The 20219-nt window shown below is 47.2% G+C and overlaps 1 protein-coding gene across 3 annotated transcripts in view; it reads right to left on the bottom strand.

Annotated features, from left to right (window-relative positions):
* Positions 1 to 20219, bottom strand: part of SAFB (scaffold attachment factor B) — a 37326-nt gene that overhangs the window by 6450 nt on the left and 10657 nt on the right. For 2 of the 3 annotated variants that reach the window (XM_030292723.1, XM_030292732.1), the window contains exons 3-14: positions 15398 to 15462; positions 15109 to 15315; positions 12166 to 12228; positions 9479 to 9506; positions 8027 to 8537; positions 7558 to 7607; positions 6622 to 6716; positions 4814 to 4963; positions 4654 to 4736; positions 4167 to 4306; positions 3914 to 4002; positions 1374 to 1480 (exon numbers count right to left, since the gene is read on the bottom strand). In XM_030292723.1, the coding sequence (XP_030148583.1) occupies positions 1374 to 1480; positions 3914 to 4002; positions 4167 to 4306; positions 4654 to 4736; positions 4814 to 4963; positions 6622 to 6716; positions 7558 to 7607; positions 8027 to 8537; positions 9479 to 9506; positions 12166 to 12228; positions 15109 to 15315; positions 15398 to 15462 (1588 nt within the window). Of the gene's footprint in view, positions 1 to 1373; positions 1481 to 3913; positions 4003 to 4166; positions 4307 to 4653; positions 4737 to 4813; positions 4964 to 6621; positions 6717 to 7557; positions 7608 to 8026; positions 8538 to 9478; positions 9507 to 12165; positions 12229 to 15104; positions 15316 to 15397; positions 15463 to 20219 lie in introns of those variants that run through there. The other variant, XM_030292742.1, reaches the window with a different exon arrangement.

Here is a 20219-nt window from a genome sequence, read left to right as displayed (position 1 = left end):
GTCGAGGGCAAGGGTTCAGGAAGGGCCCGGTGGAGCGGACAGGCCACGGTTTATACAAGCAGCACCCAGAGGCAGACCTTTCGATGGTCTCCTAACTTTCACAACCTCACACAATCGGAGGCTTTCTCATGCACAAGTTCCTCTAGGGCAGGTCTGGAGAAGTGGCACTTCTAGGTCGGGGCACTAGACTTAGCCGCGCGGGCCTCCGCGGAATCCCTCTGCAGGGGCCGCGCCCCCATCCCCCACACTGGAATGCACACAGTGCACCCAACCAAACTGGCAGAAGCAAAAACTGGTCTCGCTGCTCTTTTCACGAGCGCTCCCGGTGCCCAGTGAAGCCTCCCTTCGTCCTGAGTCCTGCGGCACCTGACCCGTCCCTTCTGTCGACTCGCTCCTGTCCGTTTCCTAGCAGGTTTTTTTTGCCTCCTTACATTTACTTCACATCACGTTTATTCCCATCCCTCGTGGATCTTTCACGTACAGACAGAAGTTACACTTTCTCTCGGTCAACCTCTCCTTCCGGCCCCCAACTCTTGAACGCACCAACTTCCGCTGTATACGGGTGTTGTCAGCTTTCACGTTTGTGTTCTGTCACCAGCTGACGGGGACTGTTTTGTCACTGACGGGAGCTGCAGACCCAGAGGGCCGACCAAAGGAATAGCCAAGTGACTTGAAGCTATTAAAGGATGGGAGAGCCCATCCTTTTGTCCCTGGTGAGAAACGTCACTACTGACATATGAAGTCCCCACATGCGCACGGGTCAGCTCTGTGGCCCCACGTCACTTCAACACAAGGGCCCTTTGTCCGGCGCCCGTCCCTGCGCAGCAGGAAGCTGTGAGTGCACGCACCCCAGAAAGGCCGTGCCTCGCCCCGTCTACTCATTCTTACTCTGCCAGTTTTACGAGCGCTGTTTATTTTTTCAACTATAGTTTAAGAATTGTTTCTTTGTAAAAAACTGTCATACAGTGTGTTCAGTACTGCTTGTGTTTAGTTTTTAAAATTTCTGGAGACTTTTTCTTAAGCTATTTTAAGGATGGGGACATCTCTGCTCTCTCCCTGCGTGTGTCCCACTGTTTCTCTCCCTTCCAACCGCTCTGGGGGCACACCGGGTGTGTGAACCAGCACTGCTAGGCATTTCAACTCCCTGCCGTTACCTCCCAGAATCATCAAGAGATGGGCCTATCTGCATGAGAAGACCATTTGAAAACAACCACAGGATGGAAGAGCACAGCAAGTCTACTGAAGGCCAAAGGAGCAACAGGGCTTAAAGCAATATCCCACCCACAGGGGGCTCTGAGAATATGCCCCCAGGACATGGTCTGACTAGTCCAGAGACAGAAGCAAACCAGGAACACTGCTGGACACGGACTCACCTCCGGGACTCAGAGTCTCTCGACTTCCGAGGCTCTTTGACTTTATCAAAAGACACAACAGACCGCTTCTCTCTGCTGGCCGATTTGCGATCCTGGCTCTTAGAAACCTGGTTCACCAAAAAATATTCACGAGTTAAGGTAGAAATGACAACAGGAAGAATCAGGCGAGTCCACATCCAAGCATCCAACACGAAGACTGGAAATGAACGTTAACATTTAACGGGACAACCAGTTAACAGGCTGTTCCCTCCTAAGAAACTTCATGTTTTCCTGACCATACTTAAAAATCAAAACGTCATCACCATGCCAAAATATCCAACGAGAATTTTCAACAGGGTCAAAATAGAAATATTATCTCTCTAAAACTTTTTAGATGATGAAAACCAATTTTTAAAAAAATGTATTTACTTATTTTAAGAAAGAGGGAATGAAAACAGGGGAGGGGCAGAGAGAGAGAGGGAGACAGAAAATCCCAAACAGGGGCTTGATTTCACAAACCGTGAGGTCATGACCTGAGCCAAAACCAAGAGTCAGACGCTCAACCAACTAAGCCACCCAGGTGCCCCAAAACCAATTTTTTTTAATACTTGGTCTTCTTCATCTAAAATAAACTCCTTGGAGGGACGCCTGGGTGGCTCAGTCGGCTGAGCGTCCGACTTAGGCTCAGGTCATGATCTCACGGTCTGCGAGTTCGAGCCCTGCGTCGGGCTCTGTGCTGATGGCTCAGAGCCTGGAGCCTGTTTCAGATTCTGTGTCTCCCTCTCTCTCTGACCCTCCCCATTCATGCTCCGTCTATCAAAAATAAATAAACGTTAAAAAAAAAATTAAAATAAACTCCTTGGAGTGCCTGGGTGGCTCAGTCGGCTGAGCGTCCGACTTCAGCTCAGGTCATGATCTCGCGGTTCATGGGTTGGAGCCCCGCGTCGGGCCCTGTGCTGACAGCTCGGAGCCTGGAGCTGCTCCGGATTCTGTGTCTCCCTCTCTCTCTGCCCCTCCCCAGCTTGCACCCGGTTTCTCTCTCTCTCAAAAATAAGTAAAACATTGAAAAAAATAACATAACGTAACATAAACTAAACTCCTTACTCTCAACTCTTTACTCCTGTTCTTTTCCTTCCTAATTAAACATGCAGTGAGTGCCCAACCATGGCTACCTCTAGTATAGCAGAGGATTCCTGATTTGTGTGACTGCGTTATCTTTACGAGATCTACCCATCTTAGCCCTGGAACTCATACTTCCATTTTGCCATCTTCCACTCATTTTACATAAAATAACTGTAAAAGAGGTCACATGTACTATAACATGTGCACAAAAATAAGCACGCTGGAAGTTTGGAGAACTGGAACACTAGCTTGCAATAGCCAAAACGATTTGCCATCTCACAGCACAGGGTAACATGGCAGGCCCGAGGCTGGCGCCTGGGAACCTGGCATTCAGAGTGTCTCCAGCTGACAGTCCCAGGGTGGTCACTGTGCCTAGACTGTGCCCACTGTGGTTTCTGCTCAACACCTGCTTTCCTCTTAGAAGTCACGAATTACGGTATATATCTAGCAGAACGTTTAGGTAACCAGCCCCCAAATAACAACCTTGGGTGCTGACACTAACAGGCTAACGGGCTTCCCTGGACAAGAGCATAGGCCACACGAAGGGGAGAGCACGAGGGAGCCTGTACAAGTCCTCTATGGACTCTGTGTCTTTTCCCCCATGACTGGGCTGTGTATCCTTACTGCACCACTATAGGCAATCTTAGCTGTGAGGACCATCACAGGCCAAGCCCCGTGGTCCTGAGGGTGAACTGGTGAACGTGGGTGGTCTTGAGGACCCTGGCCCCATATCTATCCAAGTTGCAAGACCCAAAAATTGAAGTTAGGGACATTGACAGCTGCCTAAGCCCTCACAGCAGGCAGAGTGAAATGGTAAGGACCCAAGACAGGTACTTTGTGAATTGTGTTCTCTGGAGCATCTGCGTGGAGAAAGAACACGGGACCGAGACCAAGTGGAGATCCAACTCAGAAGGGCATGAAACCCCAGCTGGGTTACATAGGAGTTTAGGAATGTGTGATGGAGAGCTGCCACCACTTTCAAGGGAGACCATGAAAATGGCCACCTACATGTGGATTCGGGTGGGGGAAGCCAACTATTCCCATATTTTAATTTTATGAGACAGTGCTCTAACTCTGTCATGGCTTCAGTTCACATCTGAACTTTAAAATTAGCTTTAGGTAATAAGAAAACAAAAATTCTCATCAGAACAAAGTTACACGCAAACAAAAGCTTTTAAACTCTTTCCGTTTTGGGGGGCAACTGGGTGGATCAGTCACCGGAAATCAAGCGTCCGACTCTTGATTTTCACTCAGGTTATGATCTCATGTTTTGCAAGTTCGAGCCCTGTGTCAGGCTCTGTGATGACAGGACGGAGTGTGCTTGTGATTCTCTGTCTCTCCCCTGCTCTCACTCTCTCAAGATAAACTTTAAGAATAAAAAAATAAATAAGTGAAATAAGAGAAACACTAAATACTCTAGTTAGAAAATTGATACTCACTCTCTCTTTGGATCCTGAAGTCTTGACACTAATAACAGGCACCCCTTTAGATTTATCCATCACTACGGTCCGCTCGGTTCCTCGACTTCCTACAGAAGAAAGGAGTTGTGTAATGGAAGAAACAGAAAACTCCCAGATTAGACAAAAAGGATTTCTCTCTATGGAAAAGAAATCTAGTATGCACTGCTGACAGCAAACCGTAAACCACAACAGCCGGGAACAGAGCACAGGGTGACATCACCAGTGACAGTACCTGATTTTGTGGTTCGAGATCGCTCCGAGGGGCCAGGTTTCTGATCCTCTTGATCTTTACTCTTTTCTCCGCTCATGTCTTCACCCTTCTTAGTGTCCTCTTTTCTATCAGCTTTATCTTCCCTCTTGAGGTTCGCAGATCTACAAATGACATCCCAGAACAGACGCACATTACGTCCAACATTTAGGCAGCGAAGCAGCCACGACGAGACTCTTGCAGTGAGTGCCACGTGACCAGGAGGCTGCCTGGGCGTCAGCGGGACGAGGCCCGACAAGGGGAGCCGCCTGCTCTCCCCAAGCACCCTGGGAAGAGGGGCTGAAGGAAGGAATCCTCTCAGGGAGCTACTGAAGGTGAACCCCCTCCACCAAACGTTAGTATAAACTAAAGGAGGGGGAGGCCTTGCGGTCTCCCTGTCCGTGGAAAACGTGCAGGATGCGAAACGTAGAAAGGCCATCTTGTCCACAGTTCCCTCAGAGAAGAGCAATACCTGTCACTGGTGCTGGACTTCTCCTTCTTCCCCTCACCCTCTCTCTTCTCAGAAGTTTTCTTCCCAGTTGGTTCATTTTTCGCCTGAAAAAAAGAATCAAGTGCAAGTATTACCTTATTTCCTAAAAGGGTCACATCCCGGTAAGAAAACCACCACTTACTTTTTCCACGGAGATCATCTTCCCGTGGAGCTCTGTTTTGTGCAGGTGGTTAATGCATTTTGTGGCCTCTTCTGCTGTGGACATTGTAACAAAGCCATAGCAGCGAGCTCCAGGACTCCGGGCATTTGTCACAACCTTAGCGCCCACCACCTCAAAGGAAAGCACACAAACGGGACTCAGACACAAAGCCCCCACTCACAGACCCCCAACACCCGCTGCGTGAAACGCACAGGACATCCCCGTTCACGCTGCTTTCCTCTGATGCATGAGTCCCGGCACCTGCCCTGGAACGAGGACTGTGGGCGACGCCCCGTCACCCAGTGCCTGACAAGTGGCATATGACAACTAGGGAGGATGACGCTACTGCCTCACTGGGACGACTCTGCGGATCTGCCCCACTTCCGGCCGCTCCCTCTGGGGATCAGACCTCAGCCATCATTCCGTTAGCCGTGTGGGCAGTGAAGCAGGAAGACAGATGTGCACGTGGAGACTGACGTAAGGACGCTAAACCCATCTTACTCCGAGCGATGACAAAATTCGGTAGGAGAGCTTTCTGGCACCAGAGGCACATCTTTGCACACTACTTACTTCTCCCAGTGACCCTGGCAAGTTAAGGTTAGGCACTCTGGCTGAGGGGAGGTCCCACATAAGCCAGTATTCACCCTCATTATGCCACACAGACACTCAGACCCAAGAGAGTTTCCGAGTGGGCTGTCCCTACTCAAGGACATTAAGCTGAGAACGAACCCAAGACACTGCAGGCTCCAAGGTGACATGTCCCTGCTGAGAGTACCCATCTGGGCCACAGGGGAATCATGAAAGAGGCCCACCACGCATTACCGAGGCCCAGGGAATCATTAGTTACTTCTACAACCCCATCATATTTAATTTCACTCTTTTTGGTTCCCAGACATCGATAACCAAAGCAAATACTATTGGTTTTCTCCGCTATAAACTGTTGAATCCTTACTATAAACAGAGGCCTGTGCTTAAGTCTCACTTTGGCTTGCCCCAAAAGCTACCTCTGAGAAAATGAACCCTGGATGCAGCAGTTTATTTAGGAGGTGAATCTAGAAAGCACATGGGGAGGTGGTGAAAAAGAGAAGGGAAGAGAGCTAACGCAGGTACTCTAAATCAAACACGGAACCGCAGCCGGCCTGGAGGGGAATCAGGCAGAAGAGAAGTGGCCCGGCTGTGGGTGAAAGCAGGCGGGCTGAGGGACACGGGCCGGGGCACCAACAGCTCTGCAACAGCTACACACGCCATCCGAAGGAGCCAGCACCTCTGAGGGCCCTCAAGCAGACGGGAGCTCACACAGGGGAAATGACATGCTCCCGGCCACTCGACTGTGAGCAGCAGAGCTGGGCCCACAGCTGCCCAGACCAGTCTGACCCTAAAGGCCCTGTTTACAACCCCTTTCTACAGCCTCCCTCCAGTTCCACAGTGACCACCATCTCGCAGAAGTGCTGACAGCACCTCCCCGCCCTGCCCTTTGCCACCACTGCTGAAGTTGAAGACTCAACACCACAGAAACAGATTTAGAAAATCCTCTAAAATTTACGTGGTGGCTTTGGGGCCCGGGAAAAGGGAGAAACAATACGGAGCAGGCGTGGGCTCTGGGAGCTTCCACCTCTCTCACCGCGAGCGGTGGAGGGACAGACCCGCCACAGGCTGTGAGCAAACATGAGCCAAAGAACGGCACGGCGTCGTTCAAAGCAGTCCCCGAGAGGGGACAATCATCTGCATGTAAAGGCCGTACTACATTGGCTTAAAAACATTTTCTCTCCTCGATGACCCCTTGGTCTTACCTTCCCGTATTTGCTGAAAAGATTCTTCAAATCTGTGGCTCTGGTGGTAGAAGAGAGTCCGCTAACCCAGAAATTTCTACCACAACTGCTACGACCTATTTCAAAAGAAAAGTCTGGTCAAAACCACCACACTCACGAGATCCTGAGTCTTAAAGACTAAAGTCATTCCAAACCAGACACTTCCCCACTTCTCCCAGATGCCAGCACAACCCAAGCCGGCTAAGACAGGAGGGCCTGCCACGTCCTCACACAACGCTGGGAAACGCACACCAGGTCTACCAGGGTGGTGAGCAAAGCCAGTTTAACAGCAGTGAACCAGGGGCTCTCAGGAACGTGGAAGGTTGGTTCACACAGAAAGTCGCCAAATGGCACTAGGCAGCCCGGTGGAGTGGCTTCTGCCCATAGAACAGCTGCTATCAGGATGAACCCAATCCAGATGCTTCTCCTTCTTGTCATATATACCTTCCCGCCTATGCCTCATCTGGATTTCTTCTTCTAGACTGCTAAGAAGGAATCCGAACCAACAAAACGTCGTCTCCATTAGCGATTTTAATAGAGAGCGAAGCTGTTGATAAACCTGAGGTACCAGATAACCCCACGATAGCTGAAGTCAGAACATTTATTCCCATTTACAAGTATCACTGAGGCTAAGGAAGTCTGCAAATCAGAGGGCCAGTCAGGATCGATGAGCTCAAAGTGCTCCCTCGAAAACAAGTGTCTGCTTCCGATCGACAGGTTAATAACTCTGAGGACCTGGCCTGTCCTCTATAACCCAGAACCTGCAGATGAGTAGCAGAGGAGGGGAGAAAGGCTTCATGAGAGGCCCCAAAGCACATCTGGGAAAGAAACACCATATGCAACGAACCGGAAGCAGATACCCCACTGCTGCCAAGGCCCAACATGCTCCAGGAGACTGGGGTCGCCCCGGTGACCTACCCTTTTCCTCTTTGGAAAGCCTTTTTGTATCCGAGTCATCTTCGACAGAACTAGAGACAAAAGATAATGTCACTCCAGAAGGAAGCAGCAGAGAGGAAACAAACTCAAAATTATAAAACACGTGCTGAGGTTGCATACCTACCCGAAATTTAGTTCTGAAAAAATGATACCCCGACAAACTTGTATTGGAAATCTGACCTAACCATAAGATTTCAGACCCACAGGAGTTAATTAATTCTGCTGGGCTAAAGATAATTAGGAAGAATTAAAGAAAACAACCATGATAGGTTGAGAAAAGAAAAAAGATTATGTAATCAGTTTAAAATAAAGAGAAATAAAACATCGTTTAGAAGTAAACTACAATTGCATCAGTCTGGCTGGCCAATTGCAGAAAAAACAGCTTATGTGTGTCATTAAATGACCAATGAAAAGGAGATAGCGTCTGGTCTAAAACTGAGAAAAAACAAACCTCATTTTCTGATCAGCGCCCTCACTGGCTGAGGACTCTTTAGGAGCCGGAGGGACTTCATTACAAGCTTCAAAAGCAAACTTCTTCACGTCTTCTTTGCTATCTCTGGGGTCTGGGCTTGAGGCTTCCTGGGGCGCTTCCGCGACCTCCTCGCTAGAGGCTTCCGTGTGCTCTGAGGCTTTACTACTCTGCTCAACTGGCTTCTCTAGCCCTACAGGCTCACAGTCCGTCCGCGCGCCATCGCCCGGCTGCTCCACGGGCTCCCTTTTCACTACCGCTAACAGGGTGTCTGCCCTGCTCGCCTGAGCTCGTGCTGTTGACTCGCTGGCCAAATCTAAGTCACCCTCCTCCGGATGGGCGCTGCCAAAAAGGTCCTCTTCCTCCGCAAGCTTTCTGTCTGGCCCCACGCTACTTGTATCCTGTGCAAAGGGCTGCTCCAGCTCGGAACCTTCTTCTTTTACTGGCTCAGATTTACAAGTTTCCCCCAAAATGTCGAGTATTTTCTCATTTTCTACGGATTTAACAGGAATAGAATGGCACAAGGTTTAATTACCAGGGAAATAAAGCAATCACAAATGCGGAACCGGCACGGCTGCCACGCTAACACGAAGAGAACCGCTAGCTACACAGAGATTGGAAAACCCGCGGGTACACAAAGTTACACTGGTTACACTACCTGCGCTCCAACCGACTGCTACAGTAAGCCGCTACGCTACATGGAAGAGAAAAGCATCCCAGAGATTTAACCCCCAAAACCTTCTGGCTGATTCTTGACAGTCTTCATTCTGTCGTCGTTTACATAGAACTCTTCCAAATTTAGCTTCCAAAGTCCAAGTTGCTTAACTGAATGTATCACCATTCACTGAACAGCTCAATTTCCAAATTTCTTTGAATTTCTTTTAACAGAACAGTCCAACATGAAAACCAGAATCTCTTCCATCGGTGATCTGAGATATTTGCAGTCCAGAAAGTGAACGGTATTTGTTTGGAATTCTCATGAAGAAACTCTTTCCTCTTCTGGAATCCAGTTATGTCTCAATGTTTTAAAACGCATCTCCCTACAGCTACCTGCACTGCCTGAATTAAAAACCACAAAGTTAAGACACTGCCCAATATCACAAGATCTGTTTTGTGGGGTGCAGAGGTTATTAGCTCTTGAGAGGCATGCAAACTCTTTCTACATGTTTAAATGCCGTTTACGTTTAAAAAGGCATGAGATAGTCTCATCTCACCAATACAGTTTGTAAAATGAGAAGTCAGCCACTTTCACAGATCTGGTGATATGGCTGGGTTTCCAATCTCTATGATCCTGGTATGTTCTGGATCGTAAACCTTTAGAACAATGTATACTACAGTAAGGCAACTTTTTAAAATTAAAGAATTTAAATTAGAGAAGGTGGAAAGCTAGAATGGTTCCAAACCCCCGCTGGTAAGTTTTTCATTTAACAGTACCTGGCTCCAAGGATGGCTCTTCAATTTCCTGCAACAAAAAACATAAATAAGATTGTGCCAGATGAACGCAATCTAGTTCATTTACACTGGAAACTAACTAAAAGGGGGATTTCTGAAGTACAGACTAGGAAACTCACAACTGCACCAGGTGGAGAACATGCTCGCGCATTCAGGAAAGAGCCTGCCCTCAGACACGCCACCTCCCTCCCCTCCGCCCCAAGCTCCCCATTGCAGGCTACTCTCCAGGGGCCTCGGCCCTGGTTGCGGATACTGTTTCTTTTGCCTTGTTTCCCCAGCACCTGGCAATCGTATCACTTTCAGTGGTGATGACAGCATCACGGGCTTGTCGGTCCCCCTAGACTGAACTCTTAAAAGCCAAGAGAGCGGTGTTTTTGTCTACTTGTGGCGTGTAACAGAATGCCTGACATTTCACTCAACGTAGCGCTCATTTCTAAAAATTCAGAAGCGTGAAGGAACATAGGTACAGGTGGTTGGACCTCTGTTCTTAGTTCACGTGGTCCTACTACCTCACCTCTGCCCGCCTGTCACTTGAGTGCTGTCCAGCATTACACGCTACTCCCCCCCCCCCAGCTTTTCCAACCAGCGTTGCCACGGGGCCCCCTCTAATCCCTAAATATCCTCCAAACCTTCCCAGAAAGCCCTGTCCGTCCAGACCATGGCCACTCCTCACCTACAACAGCATCTGGTCTCACTATCCCTTCCCCATATGCCTGCACTTTACCGCCATGGTGAGCATACGGTTCCTCGTGGCCTAAAGCCTTCAGCGATGGCCCCACACCCTCTCGCCCCCAGCAGGCCCACGTGTCCCCGCCCCACCCCCAGGCGAGTCCTACACCTCCCTCAGCACTTAGCTTGGGGGCCATCTCTTCATAGAAAGGCTTCTCCTAATGGCTTCAGAGGCTGCCCACTATGGAAGAGCCCCTCTGTCAACATGCGGTCCTCCACACTGACATTCCCTCTGCGTAAGGCCCGTCATTCTGGACTTTAGGCAATACTGAGGAGCACCGACTAGGTTCCACGCACAAATTTAAACACCACACACACACACACACACACACACACACACACACACACGTACGTTAATCAGACAATCCTAACAGGTTGGAACTATCAGTATCAAACTTCTTTTCACAGACAGGGAGACTGGCACAGAGTGACTGACAAACTTCCTCAAGGACACACAGCACAGCCAGAATCTAAGCACTGGCTGTGTGGGTGGGAGTCCACACCAGTCCTGGTCTCTGCTCGACCCTGCTGAGGTACTTCCCACGGCGAGGAAGGGTTCCGGGAAGATGGTGACCACCCTTTCTTCTCATTCATCTCTGTATACACACCTGACACATGCTTGTGGGATGGAGGGCAATGGTCTGCACCTCCACTGGGAACTAGCCTGCCATCCTGGAAAGCACTGTGGAACTGTTCACTTCTCTCAGTTTCGTTTTATGTATTTTTTTTCATGCAACGTACCCCACCCTGGGAATTAAGCCTACAACTGAAGCCAGAGATCATTCTAGACAGAATTCTCTCCTTAACTTTCTCCAGAAAGAAATTAATGTACCTCTATTTGTCTCTGGAAGGGTTTATATATCTTCCACGTTAACACGGGAGTCTTTGACCAAAAACACCCAAAAAACAAAAAACTAGAGCAAATGGCAAGACCCGGCTCCTCCTTTCCTTTCGGAGCCAGGAAATGGGTGGTATCACTTTGCAGCTGGAGCAAGACATCAGGACTAAAGGTAAACTGGGCTCCACCGCACTTTCTTGAGGTTTGCACCCTCCTCGCAGCTGGGATTCTGGCTTGCCAATAACCACCCTTGCCCCTGCCTGGCAGAAGCAAATGGGGATTGTGTCTGAAAGACGGCTTCTAATTAAGCAGTACAGGTAAATGAAAAATGACACCAAAAAACCCCAAAAAACAAAAACTGGCACATACTATGTTTTTATTTCCTTGCAAAATTTTCCAATGAAAATCAGACAGCTACCCAGATAAGTTTATTCCAGCAGTTTTTATCTAGGCAGGCTTGCTGAAAAATTAAAAGGAAACTCAAGACCCACATGTATGTAAATCCTACCTGAAAGTCAGTCCACATCTCATTTGTTCTCATCTAAGATTTAATATTTACACAGACGATACAGTCAAGATGATAGAGTCATCAAAATAAAGCTCTGCATTTGCTGTGAGAAAATTCCCGTAGACAGAACCAGAACCCCCGACGTTCCACCCTTCCCAGCTGTGACGTCACTGCTCTGGCCACCCCACCCCTCCTGCATCCTCATCTGGACCCCGAGAATCTCTCCTAGGGAGGGAGTGCTCCCCTCGGCCCCCCACCCCCACCCCATCTCACCCAACAGAGGACACCACCCAGAACAGATCAGACAGGTGGTCTTTCCGCCGGCAATGAAACCAACAAGACCTTCCCAAACAGGCCCTCCTCTTGGCTGTACAGAAGCCACGGAGCTCGAAGGGGAAGGAAAGACGAGGAGACCTTTGCAACAGGCACATTGTACTTGGAGAAAGTGGAAAGTAAAACCCTCTCTGAAGGTGCCAGAGGGGCAAACACACCTCACAATGCCTTGTACTTAGCAGTGCCATACAACATCTGAAGTGGTTGCCAGAAATGGTAGTCTCATCTTGGATTCTAAAATTATTGAGACATACAATTTACCTGCAATATAGTGAAGTCAGATGATGAAGTATCTAAATTGTTTAGAGTTTCTTTGTCCTCCATCTGCAAAATAAACGAGAATACAGCTTATGTTGTCAATACAGGGTAACCCAACGGTACACCCATGCAATGAAAAAGAACAGCGATGAAAATCACTCCTGACACAGTGCAGGAATCAAAACAGCATTATAGTTTGACTTCACCTCAGTTTAAAGAAACATTCCAAGTGTATATACCTGCAGATAGAGCGTGAAGCCCACTAAAATGGTACCAGTGAGGATTTTAAGACACGAGCCAAAGGAAAAAGGAAAAACAGCAGGTTTAATCTAAAAAGAGATTAAAATTAGGTAGTACAGACTCTCCCAAGTCAGTCGGAACCCCAAGTTCAGGGGCTGCTCTCCCATGAACAATGTCCAGAACCAGACTGCAGGACAGATTCTCAGATTTCTCGGGCCGCCACTTCTCCAAGCCTGAATGCTACGGCTACTGAGCCTGCTGCCCCAAGGTGGCTCCGGCCTAGACTGGGATGGATCCCTTGAGTACCTGACTCCTAGCCTCATCAATCTCCAAAGTGGAGTGTGGGGATAGGAACACAGGATCGCAAAGTCAGGTGGCCCAGAGGCACCTCTGTTGGGGAAGAACGACTAGTGTACTGATCTTCTAAGAGGCGGGCTCTACCCAATAAGGTGGGGGTTCCCCATACACATGAGGGAGATCCATAAAATTATTGGGCGAACCAAAATAATCTTAACTGCTTGCCATAACACCCCAAGCTGGTTATGTTTTAGGGAGGACAATAATGTTTCAAGTATTTGCTAAAGAACACGTACGGCTATTACGTTTATCTGGCTAGGAAGCCACCCTTGCACCACTCCTTCCTTCCCGACGCAGCTGTCTCCAGATCGCCTGTGTGTGCTCCCAAGAGTGCAAGACCATCTGTCCTTTCTCTGCACAAGTGGCCACACATTGTGTACCCTGCCATAGCTTCACTTTCCTCTTGGAGATTGTTTTAATTCCTATAAACCTAATTAGTTCATGTACGTGATTACATTAAAAGTAATAACTATAATAGCGGAAGGGGTGATAATATTTCACACCGACAACAGCAATGACCCTATGGTGCGGCTGTATGCTGGGCACTGCTCTAAAGCAGGGTCAGCAGACTCGTCCTGTCAAGGGCCAGCTGGTGAGTATCTGAGACTTTGCAGGCCAAACAGTCTTTGCCATGATTATTCTATTGTACTGTTGGAGAAATCAACCACAGAAGACTGTCCCCAACAGGAGTGGCCATGTTTCAACAGATCTTTGGCCAGTATGAGGACTTTGGATCTAAGCTGGTAAGAAACATTTACCTTTTCAATCTTCCCCAAACCAATTATTTTTGCAAGTGAGGTCTAGAGAGGTTAACTAACTCGCCCAAGGTCGCACAACAAATTAAGTGGCAGACCTTTACTGAATGGTCTTAGTTCTTAAACTATACCACTTCCATCAATCATAATTACTTAACCATCACTGACAGACACTCAAGACACTTCCAGGCTTTTGGGACTGAATGTATTATTTTCTAATCAGAGAGGAAAAACCAACTTCAAGAAGCAGCAGCTAATAAGGAAGGGTAAGTACTTCATCTCACTGCTCTAGCGTTTGGGGTACTTTTGAGGAAAGCCACTGAATGAGACTCACGCCAAAAACTAAAATTATATACCCTATTTGTATCAAAATGAGAGTCATTTCTCAGAATCACACTTTCCATTCCAAGGACAGTCTGCTACCTCTAAGGATACTCAGGATCCGTTCCACTAGCAGAGAACAGAGGTTCTTTCCCTGAGGATGACTCAGGAGGCACCCACCAGAAGACTTCTGAGAACCACTATAGAAAGGAGGTGCCTCCCAGGAACCCACACATAAGCATTCCTACCGAGATGCCTCACATCTTCTAATTTTTACCGCCTTTTCCATCTAGTCAACATTCATCCTCACAGAAATACAATAATCTAATAAATTTTTCGCACCAAGTCAATATGGTGTAGGAGTTAAGCACACGGACTCTGTCATCAGCCTGGTCTTCTTACTCTCTTACGAGCTATGTGTTCTTGGATCTTTACCTTTACTCTCCAATTTCCTCAAGGAGAAAATAGGCAAAACGTCATTTACATATGTCCTGTTGTGTCAAAAAGATTAAAGGACATCATGCCTAATGCCTGGCAGACAACATTCAATAAAAACACCCATTACAACTGTACTATAATTTGATTTGTTTCTAACATGAAAAAACTAAGGCTTAAAAACCGTCAAAGCTTATTATGGAAGGGTGGGTGACTAGAAGGAAGGTACCAGACGGTTCTTTAACAGGAAAAGACCAACTTTCAACCTGTATTTTGGTATTTTCGAGGCTTCTGAACCATATTACCGTAGACCAACCTCCTAGAATACGAAGGTCTTGAATAGCGCCCCCGAATGTTTAAGACTGCATTATGCAAATAATAGCACCTACTCGCGTACCTCACCAAGACACTACTTTTCCAAGCGAAGTGTGTTTTCAGAACTGTCTGAATTTTACACGTGAACAGATGAACTAGTTTTTTTTTTGTTTTGTTTTGTTTTTAAAATTTTTTTTTTTTCAACGTTTATTTATTTTTGGGACAGAGAGAGACAGAGCATGAACGGGCGAGGGGCAGAGAGAGAGGGAGACACAGAATCAGAAACAGGCTCCAGGCTCTGAGCCATCAGCCCAGAGCCCGACGCGGGGCTCGAACTCACGGACCGCGAGATCGTGACCTGGCTGAAGTCGGATGCTCAACCGGCTGCGCCACCCAGGCGCCCCTAGATGAACTAGTTTTAAAAGGACCCAATTCCAAACGCAAACCTTATCATCTACCAAGATATTTGAGGAACTGACGAATCCTGGTACATCCTAGATAGAGACCCTGCCGAGTTACCTACAGCATGTTCTTGAAGCTGCTCAGGAAGGTCTTTCATTTCTCCCTCGACTAGCTCTCTGCTATCGGACAGGGACTCTGGGAGGTTATCCGCATCATCGTCTTCTACGCCATCTGCAACGCTTCCATTATCGATTTCTGCTTCATCCAACACGCTGATGTCCATCATGTCGATGTCCTGCAAGTTCTCCAAACTTGTTTCAACATCCTCCTGTGACAAAACAAAATATAACCATCACATGACTGCCATGGGTCAATCCACCAAGTTGATTCACTAACAACGCTGCACATACCTGTCCATCCCCAGAGTTCTCCTCCAGTCCATTGTCTTCCACACCCTCTTCTTCTGGTTTACGTCCTGGAGACAGAATCATTTACACCATGAGATCAGTGACATCTATATTCCAGAAGCAGTAACTTTTACAGGCCCTAAGCATTACAGAAGTAGACACCAACACCATGGCACTTCCCAACTTAGGGATGGTAAGACCATTTGGGACTGGACAGCCTGCTCCTACCCCAGGCAGAAGAGTTCTGTTCTCAACAAGTGGCTGTGCAAGTGTGAGGAGCTAGAAATGAGTGCATAGGAAGGTCGGGGCAGATCAGACCTGTTTTAAGGCCTGGCCTCCGTGTCAAGTGGCTTTGGTTGTGGGAAAAGAGTATTTCACACAGTGTGCTGCTTTTTAGTTAAGAAAGAGCAAGCGTATTTTCCTACAGAAACTAATACAAAACAACATAAATAAGCAACAAGGAAACACCATTCATAATTTTACCACCTGGAGTTATCAGTCCCCGTGTTATCATATACTTACATACACAGACGTCCTCTCCTATCTTGTTACCTACATATGCATAAGATGCTTACAAAAATGGCACTGTACGGTCATTCTGTGATCTTGTCACTTACTATCTTATGAACGTATTTCCATATTCTTTAACGGCATCGTCTAGAGATACCACCATTGATCTAATTAATACATACAGGTAGAAATTCAAGAAAAAGCTTATAAAGATGAACATCCTGGCAGTTTTTTTAAACGTTGATTTATTTTAGAGAGAGAGAGAAAGAGCACATGCGTGAATGGGGGAGGGGCAGAGAGAGGAGGAGACACAGAATTGGAAGCAGGCTCCAGGCTCTGAGCTGTCAGCACAGAGCCTGACACGAGGTTCAAACTCACGAACTGTGAGACCATGACCTGAACTGAAGTCGGACACGAAATCGACCAAGCAACCCAAGAACCTCCTGGCAATTCTTTTTGCACACAGGCAATTACCATTCTAGAACGTATTTCTAGAAAGGGCATTCCCAAGACAAAGGGTATTTTTAAGGCTTTTATTAAAAAAGAAAAAAAGATCCTACCTATTATCAAGATAGGTCACTCCAATTCACACAGCTCCATCAACTATGAATGAAATTGCCAATCTTTCCAAATCTTTGGTAAAATCAGGTATTAATTTTTACCTTCATCAATGCACTAGGCAAAAAAAGGAATACTGTCTTCACCACAATTTATCTTAGGTTGCATTTTTTTGTTCAGGAGGCTGGACTCACCCCTTAACTCTTCTCACTCAACCTCTTAATGTTTCTTATGAATAGACTGCTACATTCACAATCTGTTCTGAAGACAACAGTTCATAATGGCCAGCAAGTTGGCACTTTCATCTAAATAGTAATTATGTGGCCAATGCCTTTAATTTTTATACAAATTATCAGATGAATAAAAACAATAGAAAAAATGCAAATGATACTAGAAATGACAGATCTAAAGAGAAAAGGGAAATCATTAGCCATGGTAGTAATGAAAACTATAGGGCAGAGGTGGAATTTTTGGTCCGAGAACAGGCTTGCTAAAATTAAACCCTTTTCGTCACGAAGAACGAAATCCCAGGTAAGAAGTACACGAAGTACGCTGTGGAGGACGAGTCTCAACAGCAGAGTGTAATGCAGTGAGCTCATATGCTTTGGAGCTACAGCTCCTGGTCACGGAGGCAGAGCTCAGCTTCTGGAAGGATGCAGCAAGGGTTGCTGATCAGCTACCTTTACTCAGTCACAAATCCTCAGAAAAACTTACTTCCTTCAAGACCTTTTTCCCAAAATGAAGATCAGTTTCTTAAAGCCAGTAGCTGTTTTTCCGTCACATAAGGGAAACAAACGTTAACTTGCTTATCTTGTGAGTGTGCAAGATGCATTAACATTTAGGGCAAAGGGCGGGGGGGGGGGGCGGGGGGGGCGGCAAAAACACAAACCTAATCATGGATACCGTAATTGAGTTTTCTAAAAAAAACCCTCAGGGGTAAGAATTTCCTTATAACAGCTGTTCCCTGATTTTTCCATATTCTAATTTCATTCAGCAATATCAGGAAATCTGAAAAGTTTTTTAGGAATACCTTCTTTAAAAACATAGAGCGTGTGGCACCTGGGTAGCTCTTTGGGTTAAGCGTCAGACTTGTCTCAGGTCATGATCTCACGGTTTGTGGGTTCGAGCCCCACGTCAGGCTCTGTGCTGACAGCTCGGTGCCTGGAGCCTGGAGCCTGCTTCGGATTCTGTGTCTCCCTCTCTCTCTGCCCCTCCCCTACCCCACCCACACTCTGTCTCTCAAAAATAAACATTAACCCTCCCCTCCCCCCCCCCCCAAGAACACGACACTAACAGCACCATTCAATACATTATGTGCAAATAGTCTTTAGTGGCTGGCGGGGAACACCGTTAGCGTTTTATAATATCTCCATGGCAAAATATGCCTTAAGCTTTAAAAAAACGTCTGGAACTCAACCCAGCGCTCTTTACATATAAACATACCAAGAAGATGCACTAGCAGCATGTCCATGGATTATATTTGATAAAGCTGGTATCATTCTAGAATATATACCTCGTACGTCCTAGTTACTAGGAAAAATCTAAGTAGGTCACCGTGAACTTGCAACCCTTTACTGATCTCTCCCTTCCACAAGAGGCAGCAGGTTTCCCACAAGCAAAATCAGTTTTCCACGTTCACAGTCACCTTTGCTCCAGAGCAGCAGTATGGGCACACTGCAGCCCAGACTCCTCACGGGGGAGCTCTCTCAAGTAAGAAATCAGCAGAGGGGCGCCTGGGTGGCTCAGCCGGTTAAGTGTCCGACTTCAGCTCAGGTCATGATCTCACGGTTTGTGGGTTCGAGCCCCACATCAGGCTCTGTGCTGACAGCTCGGAGCCTGGAGCCTGCTTCGGATTCTGTGTCTCCCTCTCTCTCTGCCCCTCCCCTGCTCATGCTCTCTCTCTCTCAAAAATAAACAAACATTTAAAAAAAAAAAAAGAAATCAGCAGAGAGGTCAAGAGGAACACATATGTGGTTTGCTTTTTGTTTTTTATTTTATTTTTTTTAACGTTTTTATTTATTTTTGAGACAGAGAGAGACAGAGCATGAACGGGGAGGGGCAGAGAGAGAGGGAGACACAGAATCGGAAGCAGGCTCCAGGCTCTGAGCCATCAGCCCAGAGCCCGACGCGGGGCTCGAACTCACGGACTGCGAGATCGTGACCTGAGCTGAAGTCGGACGCTTAACCGACTGAGCCACCCAGGCTCCCCTGCTTTTTGTTTTTTAATATTTATTTGAGAGAGAGACAGAGAGACAGAATCGGACGCCAGGTCAAGGCTCTGAGCTTGTCAGCACAGGGCCTGAGATGGGGGCCCGACACAGGGCTTGAACTCACGAACCACGAGATCGTGATCTGAGCCGAAGTTGCAAGTTTAACCAACTGAGCCACCCAGGCGCTTCAAGAGAACGCGTGCTCGGAAGAACAGGCTTCAGTACAAAAAGCATAACGCTGGTCGGGAAGCTTACTGAGAGCAACTACTTGGGAAAAGCCACTCTTCTAAAGAGAAGACAGGTATTTAAGTCGATCCAAAATGGATAAAAATGAAAACTACAGCTCTCTAGAATAAGTCAAAGTGCCATCTTTACGTCAAGAGAAAAGGAGGCCCCTCAAATCCTTCCTCCGGAGTAAACAGCATCCTTGTTCACAGCCTCCTAACTACAAGGTATTGCTCTACTCACTCTGCTCTGGCATCGGTAACCTGTAGAGCAGGAACCTGTCCCTTGCCCTCTTGCCTGGGATGCCATCTCCTCTTCCTCCCCGAGCTTCGTTCTGCCTCAGGACTCACCAGTTAACTGCCTCCTCCGACTCTGCCAGGGTCCCCCCAAAGCACGAGTGGCCAGATGCATGCGGGCAGGTCATTACTTTTAAAACGTATCTGATGAGGGGTGCCCGGGGGGTTCATGGTTCCTGAGCTTGAGCCTTGCGCCAGGATCTCTGCTGTCAGCACAGAGCCTGCTTCGCTCTCCCTCTGTCTCGGCCCCTCCCCTGCTCGTTCTCTTAAGTAAATAACTTAAAAAAAATAAAATGAAATGTATTCTATTACACAAACATTTATGCAATCATATGCTCAAACACAGCCACACTCTGTCGTTTTTACTTCACAAATAAAAGATTCAGCCTCGTTTTCTTGCACTACATGTTAATCCACCTCCATCGTTTATTTTGTACTGTGGATATTCCTTAGGTTAGGGACTCCCATGCAAAGAGGCTTTATTAAAAAAAATTTTTTTCACACGTATTTATTTTTGAGAGAGACACAGCACAAGCAGAGGAGGGGCAGAGAGAGGGAGACACAGAATCCGAAGCAGGCTCCAGGCTCTGAGCTGTTAGCACAGAACCCGATGCGGGGCTCGAACTCACAAACTGTGAGATCACGCCCTGAGCCGAAGTTGGCTGCTTAACCGAGCCACCCAGGTGCGCCCGAAGAGATTCATTAAATCATTTCCAAAAACTGCCCAACTCCGCACATCCTTGCTAACATGGAATATTAGAACGGTATAAAATTTTGCCAGGGTGAGAGGCCAAAATGAGAACTCTATTTTTTTCTTTGCTTTCCTTCAATTACTCGCAAAAGAATCTTTTTTCATTATACAGGCCAATGTTTTTTCTTTGATCCATGAACCACTTATTCATAATCTCTACTTTGTCAACTGGACTGTGAATTTTCCTTATTAAAAAAATTTTAGTGTTTATTCATTTTTGAGAGAGAGAGCACGAATGGGGGCGGGGGGGTGGGGGGTAGAGAGAGACGGAGACA

Source organism: Lynx canadensis, chromosome A2 (assembly GCF_007474595.2).
Source record: "Lynx canadensis isolate LIC74 chromosome A2, mLynCan4.pri.v2, whole genome shotgun sequence".
In the NCBI taxonomy this organism is placed as follows: Eukaryota; Metazoa; Chordata; class Mammalia; order Carnivora; family Felidae; genus Lynx; species Lynx canadensis.
Note: the sequence above shows the minus strand (reverse complement) of the source record. Positions and strands in the feature narration are given on the sequence as shown.